This window comes from Homarus americanus, unplaced genomic scaffold (assembly GCF_018991925.1).
Source record: "Homarus americanus isolate GMGI-L3 unplaced genomic scaffold, GMGI_Hamer_2.0 scaffold54347, whole genome shotgun sequence".
Lineage (NCBI taxonomy): Eukaryota > Metazoa > Arthropoda > Malacostraca > Decapoda > Nephropidae > Homarus > Homarus americanus.
Genome location: NW_024715291.1, coordinates 899,347 through 914,803, shown reverse-complemented (window position 1 = coordinate 914,803; position 15,457 = coordinate 899,347). Strand labels below are relative to the sequence as shown.

General features: G+C 32.4%; 1 protein-coding gene across 1 annotated transcript in view; it reads left to right on the top strand.

Annotated features, from left to right (window-relative positions):
* LOC121857503 (sodium bicarbonate cotransporter 3-like) overlaps positions 1-15,457 on the top strand; it is a 104,089-nt gene that overhangs the window by 74,721 nt on the left and 13,911 nt on the right. Inside the window, 2 exon segments of the mRNA XM_042353590.1 lie at positions 7,546-7,755; positions 12,118-12,223. Coding sequence (XP_042209524.1) covers positions 7,546-7,755; positions 12,118-12,223 — 316 coding nt within the window.

Here is a 15,457-nt window from a genome sequence, read left to right as displayed (position 1 = left end):
TAAATTTGTCCCAATTGTTTTCACTACTGTAGGATAATTTACAAACTTTTGTATATGTAGCCATGCTGTCTGAAAATAGCTTTTAGGTGTCTTTTGGTCTGCAGTTGTTTTTGTGTAAAGTTTATCGGAGTCTTCCACTCTTTCAGCTTTTCCTGGAAAATTTTAAATATTTATTTATCTATTTATTTATTTATTTATTTATTTATATATTTATTTATTTATTGCATGAATTGCATTAAGATAATTCATGACCAGTTCAGTTCAGATTCCCCTAAATACATAAATATATTTGCTTATATATATATATATATATATATATATATATATATATATATATATATATATATATATATATATATATATATATATATATATATATATATATATATATATATATATATATATATATATATGTATATATGTATGTATGTATGTATGTATGTATGTATGTATGTATGTATGTATGTATGTATGTACGTATGTACGTACGTACGTACGTACGTATATATATATATATACAGCTAGACCCCGACTTACGACGGGGTTAGGGACCCAAATCCAGGGGGTTAGGGACCCAAATCCAGGTCGTAAGTCCGACATAGATAAAAAAAAAAAAAAAAATTTTAAATAAAAAATCTACAATGAAATACAGTACAGTAAAAGTAATAAATAATGAGGAATGGATACAGTGTGACTGAGCACTTACCTTTAATGTAGTCAGCTGAATGCACATGAGGCCCCATAATTTTCTAATTATACATGGAGACTACATTAACTGGAAACGTTTCGGTATAGAAAATGCGTGTGTCATTTGGAAAAAAAAAAAATGAAAAAAAAATGGTCACAACAGCGGCGGTCGTAAGTCCCGCCGGTCGTAAGTCGAAGCAGTCGTAAGTCGGGGTCTAGCTGTGTATATATATATTGCAAAGCCACTAAACTACTTGCTATAACACTGACTAGGGTTATAAAATCAGATGAAATCTGGATATACAAAATAATTTTCAACATCACACAAAGTTGTCAATAAAGATGTGTGATGCAATGAAGATTTAGCCTCTAGAGATTAGCTACAAGGTGCTGATGTTTTTTTTTTTTTCAAGGATTGTTTCCCAACATAACTTCATTAATGAACATTTCGTGTTCATTCCAGAACTTGTGGAATATCTAGCATTCAACATGATATATCTTGTTTGCTTACAGGGTAACTTTCTACAAATACTCAATCAATCAATCAGAGCACAAGTATATACTGTAGTCATGCAAGTTTTATGAAGAACTTAACCAAAATTCCTGATTTTGATTAGGTCACAAATTAAATAAAATTTACTGATTTTGGTGAACTCGGAGTCGGTTAAATTTTCCCCAGAAGAAAATATTCAATTCTGTGATACAGTACTTGAAAAATTAATAACTGAACTTTAAATAATTAAAATATATCTGTATTCATTTCATCACTTCAAAGTGCTTTTAATTTATAATTTGATGGGGAAAGTAAGTCAGTGGCTTGTTTAATCCCCCACCCCTACCCCCCATTATTCCACATGAGTTTGTCCTTCATTGTCCAGCTTGTCCTATTTATTTAACAATTTGTTACTTTAGCCACAGAACTCGTGATCCCATACATTCCCGTCCGGTTCTTAATTGAGCAAGAATTAATTGTTATGCACCTCATTGTGATGCAGCATTTGTTTAGAGATAATTTATTTACCATGCAGATGATACAGTGAACCCTCACTTTACGCATTCAATTGAACCCACGGCGGCCCGCGTAAAGTGAACAACATATTATATGGGATTAATTGAAATAGAGACCGGGCCGACCCCCAAACCCCACTTTTTCAGACACAATACCTACGTTGTAGTAAAAATAACTTCTTAATTTTATGATGGTATGCACACACAATTAATAATTAAGAGAAATATCAATAATATTAGGTTTTTTAACACTTACATTAATAGAAAAGATGGCTGGGCACACGGGGATGGGGGGTTGGTTCCGAGGCAGAGGGCAGATTATTGGCCCTCACCTGTATCACTTGTATCAATTGTATCACTATCCATCACAGAGGCTTGCAGGGCCTCTTTGTCAAACCCCTCAAAGTCCATATAAGTCCATATCCTCACTATCATTATCACTATCACTGACTTGGGCCGGCTGTGGTGGGTGGCGGGTGAAGAACTCGGTAATGTTTTGATGACTGAGCGACCTTGTGTGCACCCTGCTCGCGCCGCTCTCCCCGTAAAAGGGTACACACACCGCAGAAAGTGAGCATTCCGTGTTCAGCAGGGTACCGCGTAAACGTGGAAATGCGTAAAGTGGGACCGCGTAAAGCGAGGGTTGACTGTTTTTGTATAACTGCAGACCACCACAAATTTTAGTCATATCTAAGGGTTGCCTACCACAGTCCTCTACCCTAAATGTTTTTGTTTTTTTAGCCTTTTTTACCAATGCTTAACCTCTAAATAACAAACAGCATTAAGACATCCTGACAAACTCTTAATGAGACAACCCAAGAGGCCTTCCATATACAGAACTGTAAATGACAAACAAATAGTTAAAGAGGCTTTCCACAAATTCTATTTAACAAGATATACAAATAGGTTCTCTATATTTATTTATTACTTCTCAGTAGATCTTATTTGATATACAGTAATAATATAGGTCTTTCATGAGGTATTTGTAGAATGATATATGATAGAACTATTCAATGAGTGGCATTTTTTACTGTTTGCATTATATCCATGTAGCCAAGAAAATATATGGTTTTTATTGTATGAGAAGCTAATTTAGTTGACAATGGCAAAAATTAACACAAGAGAAGGACTGAGTGTACATATTTGCACATACACACACACAAGAAAATTCACATTTCTAGCCTTGGCACTTAGTGTGGGAAGATCCATAATTTGATTAAAAAAACACTGTATTAGAATTAAGAAGTCAGTAGAAAAGCTTAACAGGACATTGTATGCTACTGATAATCTCTTACAAGTTCTGTGTTTATATTTTTAATGAGAATATAATTAATTAATCATGTACAGGTTGTACCTCTCTAGTCCGGCAACCTCGGGGCCTGACCGGTGCCGGACCATGGAAATTCACCCTTTTCCTGGATAGATAGTGACTTGTGCTTACGCTTGGAAGCACTAGCACCACTTTCTCTGCTTTATGGTCTCTTTGAAGACATATTGAACGGTTAAATGTCGTACAGTAGCTTCTGAAATTTTGCGAGTTTTTAATTCAACATTTTTTATTGGAACACAAAAAAAAAATTAAAAATTTTGACGGCGGAAACTCGAATTTCGACGTGTTTGAACGGCTCGCCAACGTTCAGACGTCATTTCTCTTATGTACAAAGGATTCATTATTGTTTATTACTGAATGTCTTTTTGATTGAATTAATGTTTATGTGTGCAAAATGAGCAATACAATTCATTAATAATACGTAGAATATTAAAACACACGAGGAGACGAGATGGCTTTGTTTTTGTTGTTTACAAAACCAGTGACTGACTGGTTCTACATATAAAACTGAAGAAAATAAGACCCTGGTTGTAGCTGTAGTAAAATTAATATGATTGTTTTAAGTAATGTTATTTAATGTTAATAAATGGAACAATAGAAGTACCTGTAGCTAACGATAATGGTAAAGAAAAAAAGAGAGATCGCATATGTAAGTGCGCACATGTGAAAACATATCGTCATTACTCTACATAAGAATATGAGAGCAACACTTATTTACCGTTCATATATATTGAAGGGTTAAATGTTGTACTCTGTATAGACAAGCAGAGAGAGAGAGAGAGAGAGAGAGCAGCCGAACTGTCGGATGTAAACAAACCTTAATTTCCCGCGGCTTTGTTGTTTTCTTTACGGGGATTAGCCCACCCGGGCATAGGTCACTGACCCACATTGGGGCCTGAGGGGAGTTTCCGGACCACAGAATGCCGGACTAGAGAGGTACAACCTGTATAAAATATTCAAGAAATTTGCAATACTGTACTTGAGCTCTTGAGTTAATAATTCTAACACATACAAAAAATTACACAAACACACTTATTATTAATTGAGTACTTTGACTTTTACTCTTGTAGACTTTTCAGGCCTTAGGAGTGTTGTATGTAGAATAATAAAATTATTTATTTTGAATTTGTAGCATGGAATCAGTTTTACCTCATGAAAACAATGAATCAGGGAAGAATTTAATTTTACAAAAATATCATTCATTCTTTTACATTTATGCAATAGATTGTAACCATTATGAATCAACAAATTGTTAATGGTGCATTATTATGCACTTGAAAACTAAATACTGTACACAGGATAGCAACAGCCATTGGACCAAGGTTACTTAATGGGACCAAGCACCTTCATTTTGGTTGTAATTTTTATTCACAGTGCTTACTTTTTAATTAATGATAACAGTGTTCATTGGGTATTGTGAAGTAAATTTGGAGAATTCAATAAGCTATGCCATATTTTAATGAGCGGCCTTACCCTAACACCCAGCCTTCACTAGATAATTGAATTTTATTTACAGTATATATATATATAAGTGGTACCCCACTTAACGCGGTCAATTGAACCCAGAGGGTCCCGCGTTAAGTGAAAACCGCGTTAAGTGAATAACAGAACATATGGGATTAATTCCAATAGAACCCAGCCCGACCCCCAAACTCCACTTTTTGACGACAAATAACTATGTTGTAGTAAAAATAACATCTTAATTTTATGATGGTACATGCACACAATTAATACTTAAGAGAAATACAGTCGCCAAGTTAATGTCCATTCAAATAATGGACTCAACTCCCTCCCCCTCTCACACTACAGTACACAGCCAGCTAACAGATGGTCGGTCGGTCCCTCCCTCCCCCCCCCACCCCCACCAACCGTCCCAAGGAGATGTGTGGGATAACCTCAAACTAAAGTTAGGAAAATATAATTGACATTGCTGGATTCCTTGTAAGACCAGGAATATTTTGAATATAAATGTCATATATTTTTCACAAAAGATAACATACTTACTCAGATTAAACATTTTATCTAAAAATTGTATGTTTAATGCAAAAAATATGTTGTTTATATTCAAAATGATCACCAAATTATAAGAATTCCAGCAATGTAAATTATATTCTGGCCGGATAATTTGTATGAATTTTATGAGCTAAAACAAATATCTACAGTTAATAAAAAAAAAAATATATTCTTCAACACTATCTGTCAATCAAAGTACCCCACCTTGCCTCCCCCCCTCTTCCAACCGCGGGGTCAGTCCCAACCCTCCCCCCACCCCCCACCAATCCTCCATTCAAGAGTTTTTAACATTTAGTAATAATACCTCAGATTAAAGTTAGGATAATATAATTGACATTGCTGGATTCCTTGTAAGACCAGGAATATTTTGAATATAAATGTCATATATTTTGGACAAAAGATAACATACTTACTCAGATTAAACATTTTATCTAAAAATTGTATGTTTAATGCAAAAAATATGTTGTTTATATTCAAAATGATCACCAAATTATAAGAATTCCAGCAATGGAAATTATATTCTGACCGGGTAATTTGTATGAATTTTATGAGCTAAAACAAATATCTTCAGTTAAAAAAAAATAATTCTTCACCGGGTAACAGATGGTCGGTCGGTTGGTCCCTCCCTCCCCCCAACCCCCCACCAACCGTCCCAAGGAGATGTGTGGGATAACCACTAAATTTTAATAAATAATACCTCAAACTAAAGTTAGGATAATATAATTGACATTGCTGGATTCCTTGTATGACCAGGAATATTTTGAATATAAATGTCATATATTTTGGACAAAAGATAACATACTTACTCAGATTAAACATTTTATCTAAAAATTGTATGTTTAATGCAAAAAATATGTTGTTTATATTCAAAATGATCACCAAATTATAAGAATTCCAGCAATGTAAACTATATTCTGGCTGGGTAATTTGTATGAATTTTATGAGCTAAAACAGGCAGTCAGGCAGGGTGGCGGGTCGGGGGTGGTGCGAATCTAAAAATAGCTCTCGAGCCGGACACTCACCGCGTATATGTGGAAAAATCCGCGTTAAGTGAAAGTTCAGCTTTGGCAAGGCACCGCGTATATGCGAAAACGCGTTAAGTGAAAGCGCGTTAAGCGGGGTAATACTGTATATATATATACTGTATATATATATATATATATATATATATATATATATATATATATATATATATATATATATATATATATATATATATATATATATATATATATATATATACAGTGGGGTATGCTATAACGAATCTAATTGGTTCTAGGACCTTGTTCGTTATAGCATTCGTTCGTTATAGGATTAATCCGTTCCAGGCCCCCAAATACAACCACTTAACACTGAAAAATATAATATAAAATTGTAAAGATTGTAAAAAAGTGCATAAATATGCATCTAAACCCCTGAAATAAAGAATATCATTAATACTTGTAATAAAAAAACAATAAATTAGTAAAAAAAAATAAAAAAAAAATAAAAAAAAAATATTTTTAACTGTTCGTTGTAGGAGTTTCATTCGTTATAGCATTCTCAATTTTATAGGTAAAACCGTTCGTTATAGGAATATTCGTAGTAGGATCCGTTCGTTATAGCATACCCCACTATATATATATATATATATATATATATATATATATATATATATATATATATATATATATATATACTGTATATATATATAATATATATATATATATATATATATATTGTAAATAAATTTCAATTATCTAGTTATATGCTGCTTTCTATTTTGTGTGGGTTGGATCAAGAGGTATAGAAACCTCAAATGAAAGTGATGGAAATAAAAGTAGAGGGTATGACATCCTCACATACCTTGGCATTATCCTTTACTTCAAAATATTGATGGTGTAGCCTTCATGATTGTAATGTTTTACATTCTCAGTACAGTACGTCATTAACATTACATTGTTCGTGAACTGTTTATTCCAGATAAAACTTCTATCAGTGCAGCCTCTGATATTAAGTACAATGAACCTTTATTGCACCAAAATTTCCTTTAAGCATCCTTCCCTGATTCAGATGTTAAGCACGAGGCATTTAGAATAGACCAGTAAGCTTGAGTTAGCTGTACCAGTTAGTGTTTTGTGGCTTATGAAGACAAAGAATCACAAATGGTGCGCATCGTAAGTGCCTTGCCCTTAGAATTCAAGACAGAGGTAAGTAGCAGAAAATTCAACAACTTTCGAAGTTGAATCCATTCGATTCGGAAACCCAGAGGCTTCCATAACAATTCCTATGCCTCTAGAAATAACCTATGTGGTGGTGTTAGGTTTTCAGTTCATATATATTTTATTAAAATCAATCAATATATTATCGTTACTAACAATTATAATAGCTTAAGATTCCAAATTCACAGTAAGTATCTTATAAAGCCTACCATATGATTAATCTTGAGGCAAAGGTGTGGGTACTAACCATGGTGACGGCAATATTGCATTATCGTGCTGCAGCTCACGACCAGCCGTAACTTTCAGTGAGGAAAGGAGCCGTAATAGCTGCAAACGCTGCCGCCGCCGCAAGAAGAGCCGTGCTAATGATGAAGTAAATGGTGTGGCCAATGGAGTGACTCATGGGCATGCAAGTGATGTGGAAATGAATGGCAGCCCTATGTGTATGGGTCACTCAGAAATTGATTCCGACACAAAGGAAAGCACATTGGAAATTGAGAATGAATCGTGTCGTTTGTAAGTACGATTGACCCCAATACATTGGGGGATCTAGAGACTACCTTCTTCATTGATGCAGATTTCAAGGATCTGGACATTTTTATTCAGCCATTGGGATGGGTAAAGAAATAGGCACACATCGGGATTCAAATTTCCGTTAACATCTGCACAGCCTTGTGCCGGCTTCAATATTTGGGACTTACTTCTTCGCCGTTCTCTGGAATCCCACCTTAGATTGAATCAACTAGTACACTTAATCTTCCCTTTCTTTTACATCAGTTTACTATCTTCTCTAATCATCAAAGAAATGAGGAAAGTGCATCAACAGTTGCTCACAAATACAACATTGAAAAACTGCAAGTTTAACATTGTCACTGTCCTTCTGAATATCCTTCTTATGGTCCTTGTTTAATAGTTTGTGCCATGTGTTTCTTTGTCCCAAATGTGACTTTTGCTTATTTTGGATTAACCCCTGTGTATATGTATCTCATGATGGCCTTCTCCAAGCACTGTTCATACGAATCCTTGTGGGAATGCATGTTTTGTCCCTTGTCTATGTTTGTGCATTAATTTTTTTTACAATTTTAATTGCAGATGAATCCTACAATACTGTAATTTTTATTTGTCTCCATTAACAATAGTTTGAAGTTAGTTCATGAATGAAAAAAAAATTGTAGGGTTCATTTGTGTACCTTGTCTTTGCTTTTGTGCTGTCCCATTTTTTTATGTTGTAGTTGCTTGCTTCAGTACATTCATTAGGTCAGCTAAAAGACCGCCCCCTATAATATTTGTTCAGCCTTAATGTGTTTGTTCTGTTGTCCTGCTTTATTTATTTATTTTTTATGATTTTTATTTATTTCTTTTTGTACCCCATATTATTAACCATGTTTCAAAGTCTACCCTATTAGCTCACCAAAATGTCTCTCCGCCTTTACCACATATCCTCAATTTTCCAATTAGGTACTCTTATACATTGAAATTGTTATACAATTCCAGGTATTGGTCCCTTTGAAAATTATCCTTTTTACTGGAAAAACACCTTACATTTCCATTTTTATATGCAATATGACTTCAGGGAAAACCTTCCACTGCTTGTTTCCTCAGATCTCAGCAGAACCCCAGTGTATGGGTTATTAGGGAAGTTTCATCCATGGTCAGTCTAGGATAATGTAGAGTTAAAGATGGGTATGTATGCTTCAAGATGAGGATATGGATCCTTTTTGTATTGTCACATCCAGGTTTCATAACCTCATTTATATTAGTGTTAGTATTTTATGGGAGGAGTTTGACAGGGATATATAATTTTATGATAATAATTGTCTGTCATTAGACAATAATGATAAGATTGAATGATAGAGAATTATAGCATTAAGAAAATTGGCATTGCCAATAGTGATTTCTCTGTGAAAGAATCCTAGCTTTCGTGATCACTTGTACATTTTATAATAGAATGGTGAAGATGAACTAGGCAAAAAACCTACTGGATACCAAAATGTACATTTTGTTGTGTGTAAAAGTGTACAGACCATCAGATAGTGAGAATGCCACAAATAAAAGGTCAGTTACTGTTGGATGAATGCAAAAAATTGCTTCCAGTACAGAGGCATAACTTTGTTTCTTGTGATTCTGTTCGTGTCACATCTGACAATTAAATGTCATTATTTAGGGCAACGTGTAACCAATATATTTATTAAGAATTGTCCTATTGATGTGGAGTTACAATATTAAAGATAATTATATTATTCAAAACTAAAGTTGTTCCTCTAAATGTATTAAACAGTTGTTCCTCTAAATGTATTAAACAGTACAGTAGTTATATTTGGTAAGTGCATATGCAAATTCTGAAAGTCTCTTAGCATAGTTGGAATATTTTTGCAGAAATCCAATATTATACTCAAGTCACCAGGGGAATGGTGGCCAGTCACAAGGGTAGATGGTCACTAACATGTCATAGGTGTAATTATATTTTAAGAAATAGGATTTATGGCAGCTCGCTATGATAATCTCAACTAACTCCAACTGTGTCATGCAGTGGTGTTCAGTCTCAAATGAACGAATTTTAAGTTCCTTTTACATGTACAGTACAGTACAGATGTATGAATCTCATTTAAAGTTTGAGACTGGTCAGTGTTGCTCATTACTGTAAAATAAGATACATAAATTTTCGGTGATAACATTTAAGGTCATCAATAACCAACAAAACTTTTTTTTTTTTTTTTTTTTTTTGGTGAACTTGTCATTTATATATAGAAGGGTTGAAAAATAATTTTATATTTTCTGGGCATTTCTTGTCTGATGGAGCCAGTATATATCGCATATATAGTTTTTATATGTTATATATATATATATATATATATATATATATATATATATATATATATATATATATATATATATATACATATATATATATATATATATATATTAATATATATTATACATATTCTAATAAACATTGAGTTTTTATAGATAATTTAATTTAAGCTGAAGCCCAAAACATGCCTGTAGGTTGAAATTATGGTGTGTAGGATATTGAAATGGAAGAGATAGAGAACTCAACCACATGCTTAATACAGTACTGTACTAATCTGTGGTATGGATCAGTAATTTGAAGACAAAAATTATTCAATATTTTGTTGAAATTACTGAAAGGTATGAAGAACATTGCTAATATTTATCCTCTTAAATGTGTGGAGAAAGCTGCCAAGATCATGAATATTTTTTTTTTTTTTTTTGTAACTTGATATTGTTATAATATAGTTCGAGGAATAAATTACTTATACTTAGTATCTTGAGAGAGTGGAACAGTTTTTCTCATACTAAAGAAGAGGATGAATATTTTACTGGAGTAGTGATGCTGTTTAGAATGTGACCAGTGTTGTAGATCACAGAAGGAAACGGGACATGTCAGCCAACATACAGGTTGTCTACGGCTACAGGTAAGCATAAATTATGATTGTTCAGAAATAGTCTGTAAATTGGTAAATTTTTCATGATATTAAAAGAAATGTGATATAAACATCAAGCTGGAGTCATGATATTTATAACGCATGAACATTGCCAATTTTTCACACTATTCATGAACAGCAAAACACTAACCAACACTTGGGCAACACCAACATACGTACCTCTGCACGTACACTTGGCCTGTGAGCCGTTGCTTGATATTCTGCTCATAAATAGCACAGCATGTGTGTTGCCTGCATTTTGTTTGCTTCTAATGTTGATGCTGCTTAGTTGTGTACAGTACTGTATATTGTTTTGTCTTGCCATTTTAGGATCTTGTACATTCTGTTTTCACTTATGACATTAAATGCTTTTTAAGTGTTCATTAATTAACACCATTAACATAATTAGTACTCTTTATTTGGAAGAGCTGTACAAATTATTCATATGATCTCTCCGATGTATTTATATAATGAGTTGTATTAAGTTCTCATTTTGTTGTTAATGTCTTGAATTTTATAATATGCCAACACTTAGGTGTTATTACGTGAGCAGTTTGAAAACTAAATGCTAAGATTTTGAGTTGAACACCTAGTTTTGTAGACAGGGCCTGAAAATTTCCCTTATCCCAGGAAGGTGATCAGATTTAAATGCTAGAACAGAAAAATAAGAGTTAAAGGAAGGGATGAGAAGAAGGAAAAAGAATAGAGAAAGGAAGGAATAACAAGAGGCTTTTGGCATAGTTATTACAAATATTTTACCTAGAGTTAAACCATTTTGGTTGCCATTTTTTCCTCTCTTTTTTTTCAGGCCCTGGTTTTTAGACAATATCTAGATGCTATAAACAATTACTGTACTTGCAGAGCAATAGGAAAGTAAATACCTATGAATTAAAAATTTAATTTTACATTTTCATGAAAACTGCTACCATTTTAACCCAAGGAATGTTGGAACCTCTTGCTTGCCCATGATTTCTGTTTCCTGTTGTTTTTTCTTTTCCTTTAAAGATATCTTTATTAGTTAATTTTAAATATTTTTCATGAAGTCAATTTGCACGGACATACTTTGTTGAGATTATTTTATATTATTGGTCAAGATTATAAAGTGTTCTTTGTGTATATATTAAACTACTATATTATTTTCTTCTAGGTGGGTAGCCTTCAGTACTTTATCTGTTCAATGTTGATTTTTAGTTAACTCAATAACAATATTTTCTCACATTTTAATTTTTCTAAATTGCTGAAAGATATTCACCCATTAGTTGCTGTTGTACTTTATCTCTAGCACATGATTGTTATACAAATGTAAACTGCAGAATTATTTTTTATTTATTTGCTCTTAATTAAAATTGAAGGTGCAAGAAGTAAATGGTGGATATTTTTAAGCAATATTTCCATTATATAAATTTTTTTTTATACCATTTATCTCCCGCAGCACAAAGAAACGTGGTAACAAAAAAGATGCTCTTAATGAAGAGGAGAAGAAGAGACTGAGTATGATGGCAGAAGAGGATGAAGAGGACGAAGGAATAACAATTAAGGTGATAAAGTCGTAAATTGTGACAGAATCAGCTAACTCTCAGTCTTATTAAGGTGCGATCAGCTATCTGGTGTCCACTGGTGCCTGCGAGTAAGGCATATACAGTTGTGGTTAACATAAAACTTATAATTCTAATGCTGAAATAAAGACACAGCCTTTTAAGGCCACATTGAAGGCTCCTGTTGGCTGATCTAGTCACAAGTGCAGTTGTAAGACACAGCGAAGGAATGGCATGGCTCTCCAAAGAGGTAAATTAAGGTAACCTCTCTTAGACCATCAATCAAATTTTAATGATAATGTTTATTAAGGGTTAATCATTTTTTAAGTATTAATATGTGGTAATATCAAAAGTCATAATTTCCAAAGATTTCCTTGCATTAATAACATTATTAATAACACTTTATTTAAAGAAAAGTAGGTTGCTCAACTGAAAACTAGGAAATTGGCAAAATGGCTTAATTTTTGTATATAACAGAGTAATATATATATATATATATATATATATATATATATATATATATATATATATATATATATATATATATATATATATATATATATATATATATATATATATATATATATATATATATATATAAAAGGATTTTTATACTAAGCTCTTTGTCTAGCCATGCCCTTTCACATCAATAATGTGTATGTTTACTACTTGCACAGACAAGTTTTAATTTATGCTTTTTCAAACTAGGAGTAACTAACAGAACAGTAATTACAAATGACCTTGACATTATCAGTCTTGATTTTGTTGGATCTGGCAAGACGTCATTTATTTTACTATTATTTATTATTATGTAATTACTGTACTAATGTCCATAGTATTAATGTAAATGCATAAACAGAGTAGTAAAAGAAAATTTGCTCCTGGTTTTGAATATAAACAAAGAGGTGCAATACTGAGACTTTGCTCTTATTATACTGTTGTACACTCTCCTCCTTCCTAATTATTTATGTGTTTCAACATTGTACTGCTCATTCACAATTCACTGGGCTTATGGATAACACAAGACATCTCTTACAGTGCTCCACAACCTCATCATTTTTATTGAATGTTTACAGTTTTACATGTATTACATATTTTAGACTTGCATTAAGGAGGTTATGGCAGTAAACATGGGAATACATTGTTCTCCAATGCCCTGTCTGATTTAGACCCTGACTAAGGGAAATGGAGCTTCCTTGCATGTTTTCCAAAATCAGTTGATATAGTAGTAAAAATCTGTGCTTGCTTATTTATTGTAATATCATTTTGACACATTATGATAGCACTTATGATTAAGTTTACCAAAAGACATGTGATACTGAACACAACCTGTTAGACATAATTATATTTGATAATTAGTGTCCATTCTAAAGGCCATGTGCTCAATCTTTTGTAGTTATGGTATTAGTAAAGCTGAAGTTATGCAATATCAATATCAAGGCAAAGTTTGTAAAACATATACTGGTTGTAACAACTGAGAATATATATATATATATATATATATATATATATATATATATATATATATATATATATATATATATATATATATATATATATATATATATATATATATATATATATATATATATATATATAAGTGAAACTTCTAAAACAGTAGACCCTGTCATTGAACTTGCATTATCTTTGTTTTCATGTATTTTGACTGTTAACACTCATAAATGCAATATTCTAAGGTGGTGATGATGGCAGCTATTTCAGATCAGGGCTTGCTTGGACTTAATTTATTTTATTTTATTTTACTTAAGTTTTAATGTAAGAGAAGAACATATTAGATGAAATGTCAGAATAACCTTATGATGTTCGATGTTGGTAAAGTGGATTATCATTCTGAAGTGCATTCCTACATAATTAGGATGTTAATGTTGTAGTTTCCCACTTTGACACTTGTACATATACATGTATATGCGCAGACAGATAGTAGTTCACAGTGTATATTCTTGAGTAAATTTATAATCACAAGAGACCTTACACTATTAGCTGCTTTATGTAAACAGGTTTGTATCTGTCCACTAATATATATTGTATCAACTGCAGCCATTAATACTTTGTTCTGAATAAATTTACTCTTAATAGATACTATAAACTATTAGACTACGACTGTCAAGAGTGCTTTACTTCTGAATATTTAATTATTCTGCAGTGTCATTCTCATTAGCAGAAATATATATTAGGGTCACATTAATTTAACAAACCAATATTGCAATAATCTGAATTTATTTTAAAGCATTCACAGTATCATAATTGTTAAAATGTAAACTCTTTTTGAAGTGTGCTTGTCCTCATCAACTACAGTTAGTGGGCCATATTTTGCACCGTTTCCTGGGACTAAGGGTACTGTATGATGATAAGGTTTGTCTGGTAAAACAGTATCATATATCCTTATGCACTCCAAATTGGCCAAAGTATATCTGGAGTCTCGTGTATATTTTCAACATACTTTTAATTCAAAGGGTTTTACAGCTGTATCATGGCCATAGCACAGCCAAAGTTCAAATCTATCTTGCCATGTTTGAGATTTCCATTATTTCGGTTGAAACCATTTTGATTTTGTAATGCCTAATTTGTTATTAATTAGAAATTATATTGATTCACATTATTTAATGTTTTAAAATATTTGTGACAATTTGCTCAAATTTACTTATTTGCCAGGTATGAAGGATTAATGGGGCCCCACTGTGTATTACTGTACTCAAATTCTTGGGTAAAATTTTCTGTCAATACATATTCAATACTTGGTACATCATTACTGATTCTAGCCATCCTGCATCATAGCAGAAAAATTGGTTTACTTCAAGAAACCAACAATAAAAATGCTACATTTGCATTGAATAAAGCATTTAATGGTAATTATGGCAAACTAATAGACTGACATTTGATCTATTGCAGTTGACTTCAGCTCTCACAGAATTCATAACTTTGTTGAAACTGTCCAGACTGCCATAACTAGTGTAGATCTTTTTGTTTTTACTTTTGCTATAGGTATTGAGTGACTTTACAACTGATCATTTAAAATGTTTTATGGTGCCAATATTTATTAAAGGTCTTGTTTTACTACTATTACAAATAGGACAAGGATTATTACATGAATGATGTCAAAAAAATGGTAGTACAATTGCCCAGTATTCATTAATTGTAGATACTGTTTAAATTGCTTCCATATTCCCAATAGTTTAATGCCTTGTTGGCTGGTAGGATTCTTTACTGTAGTCATGG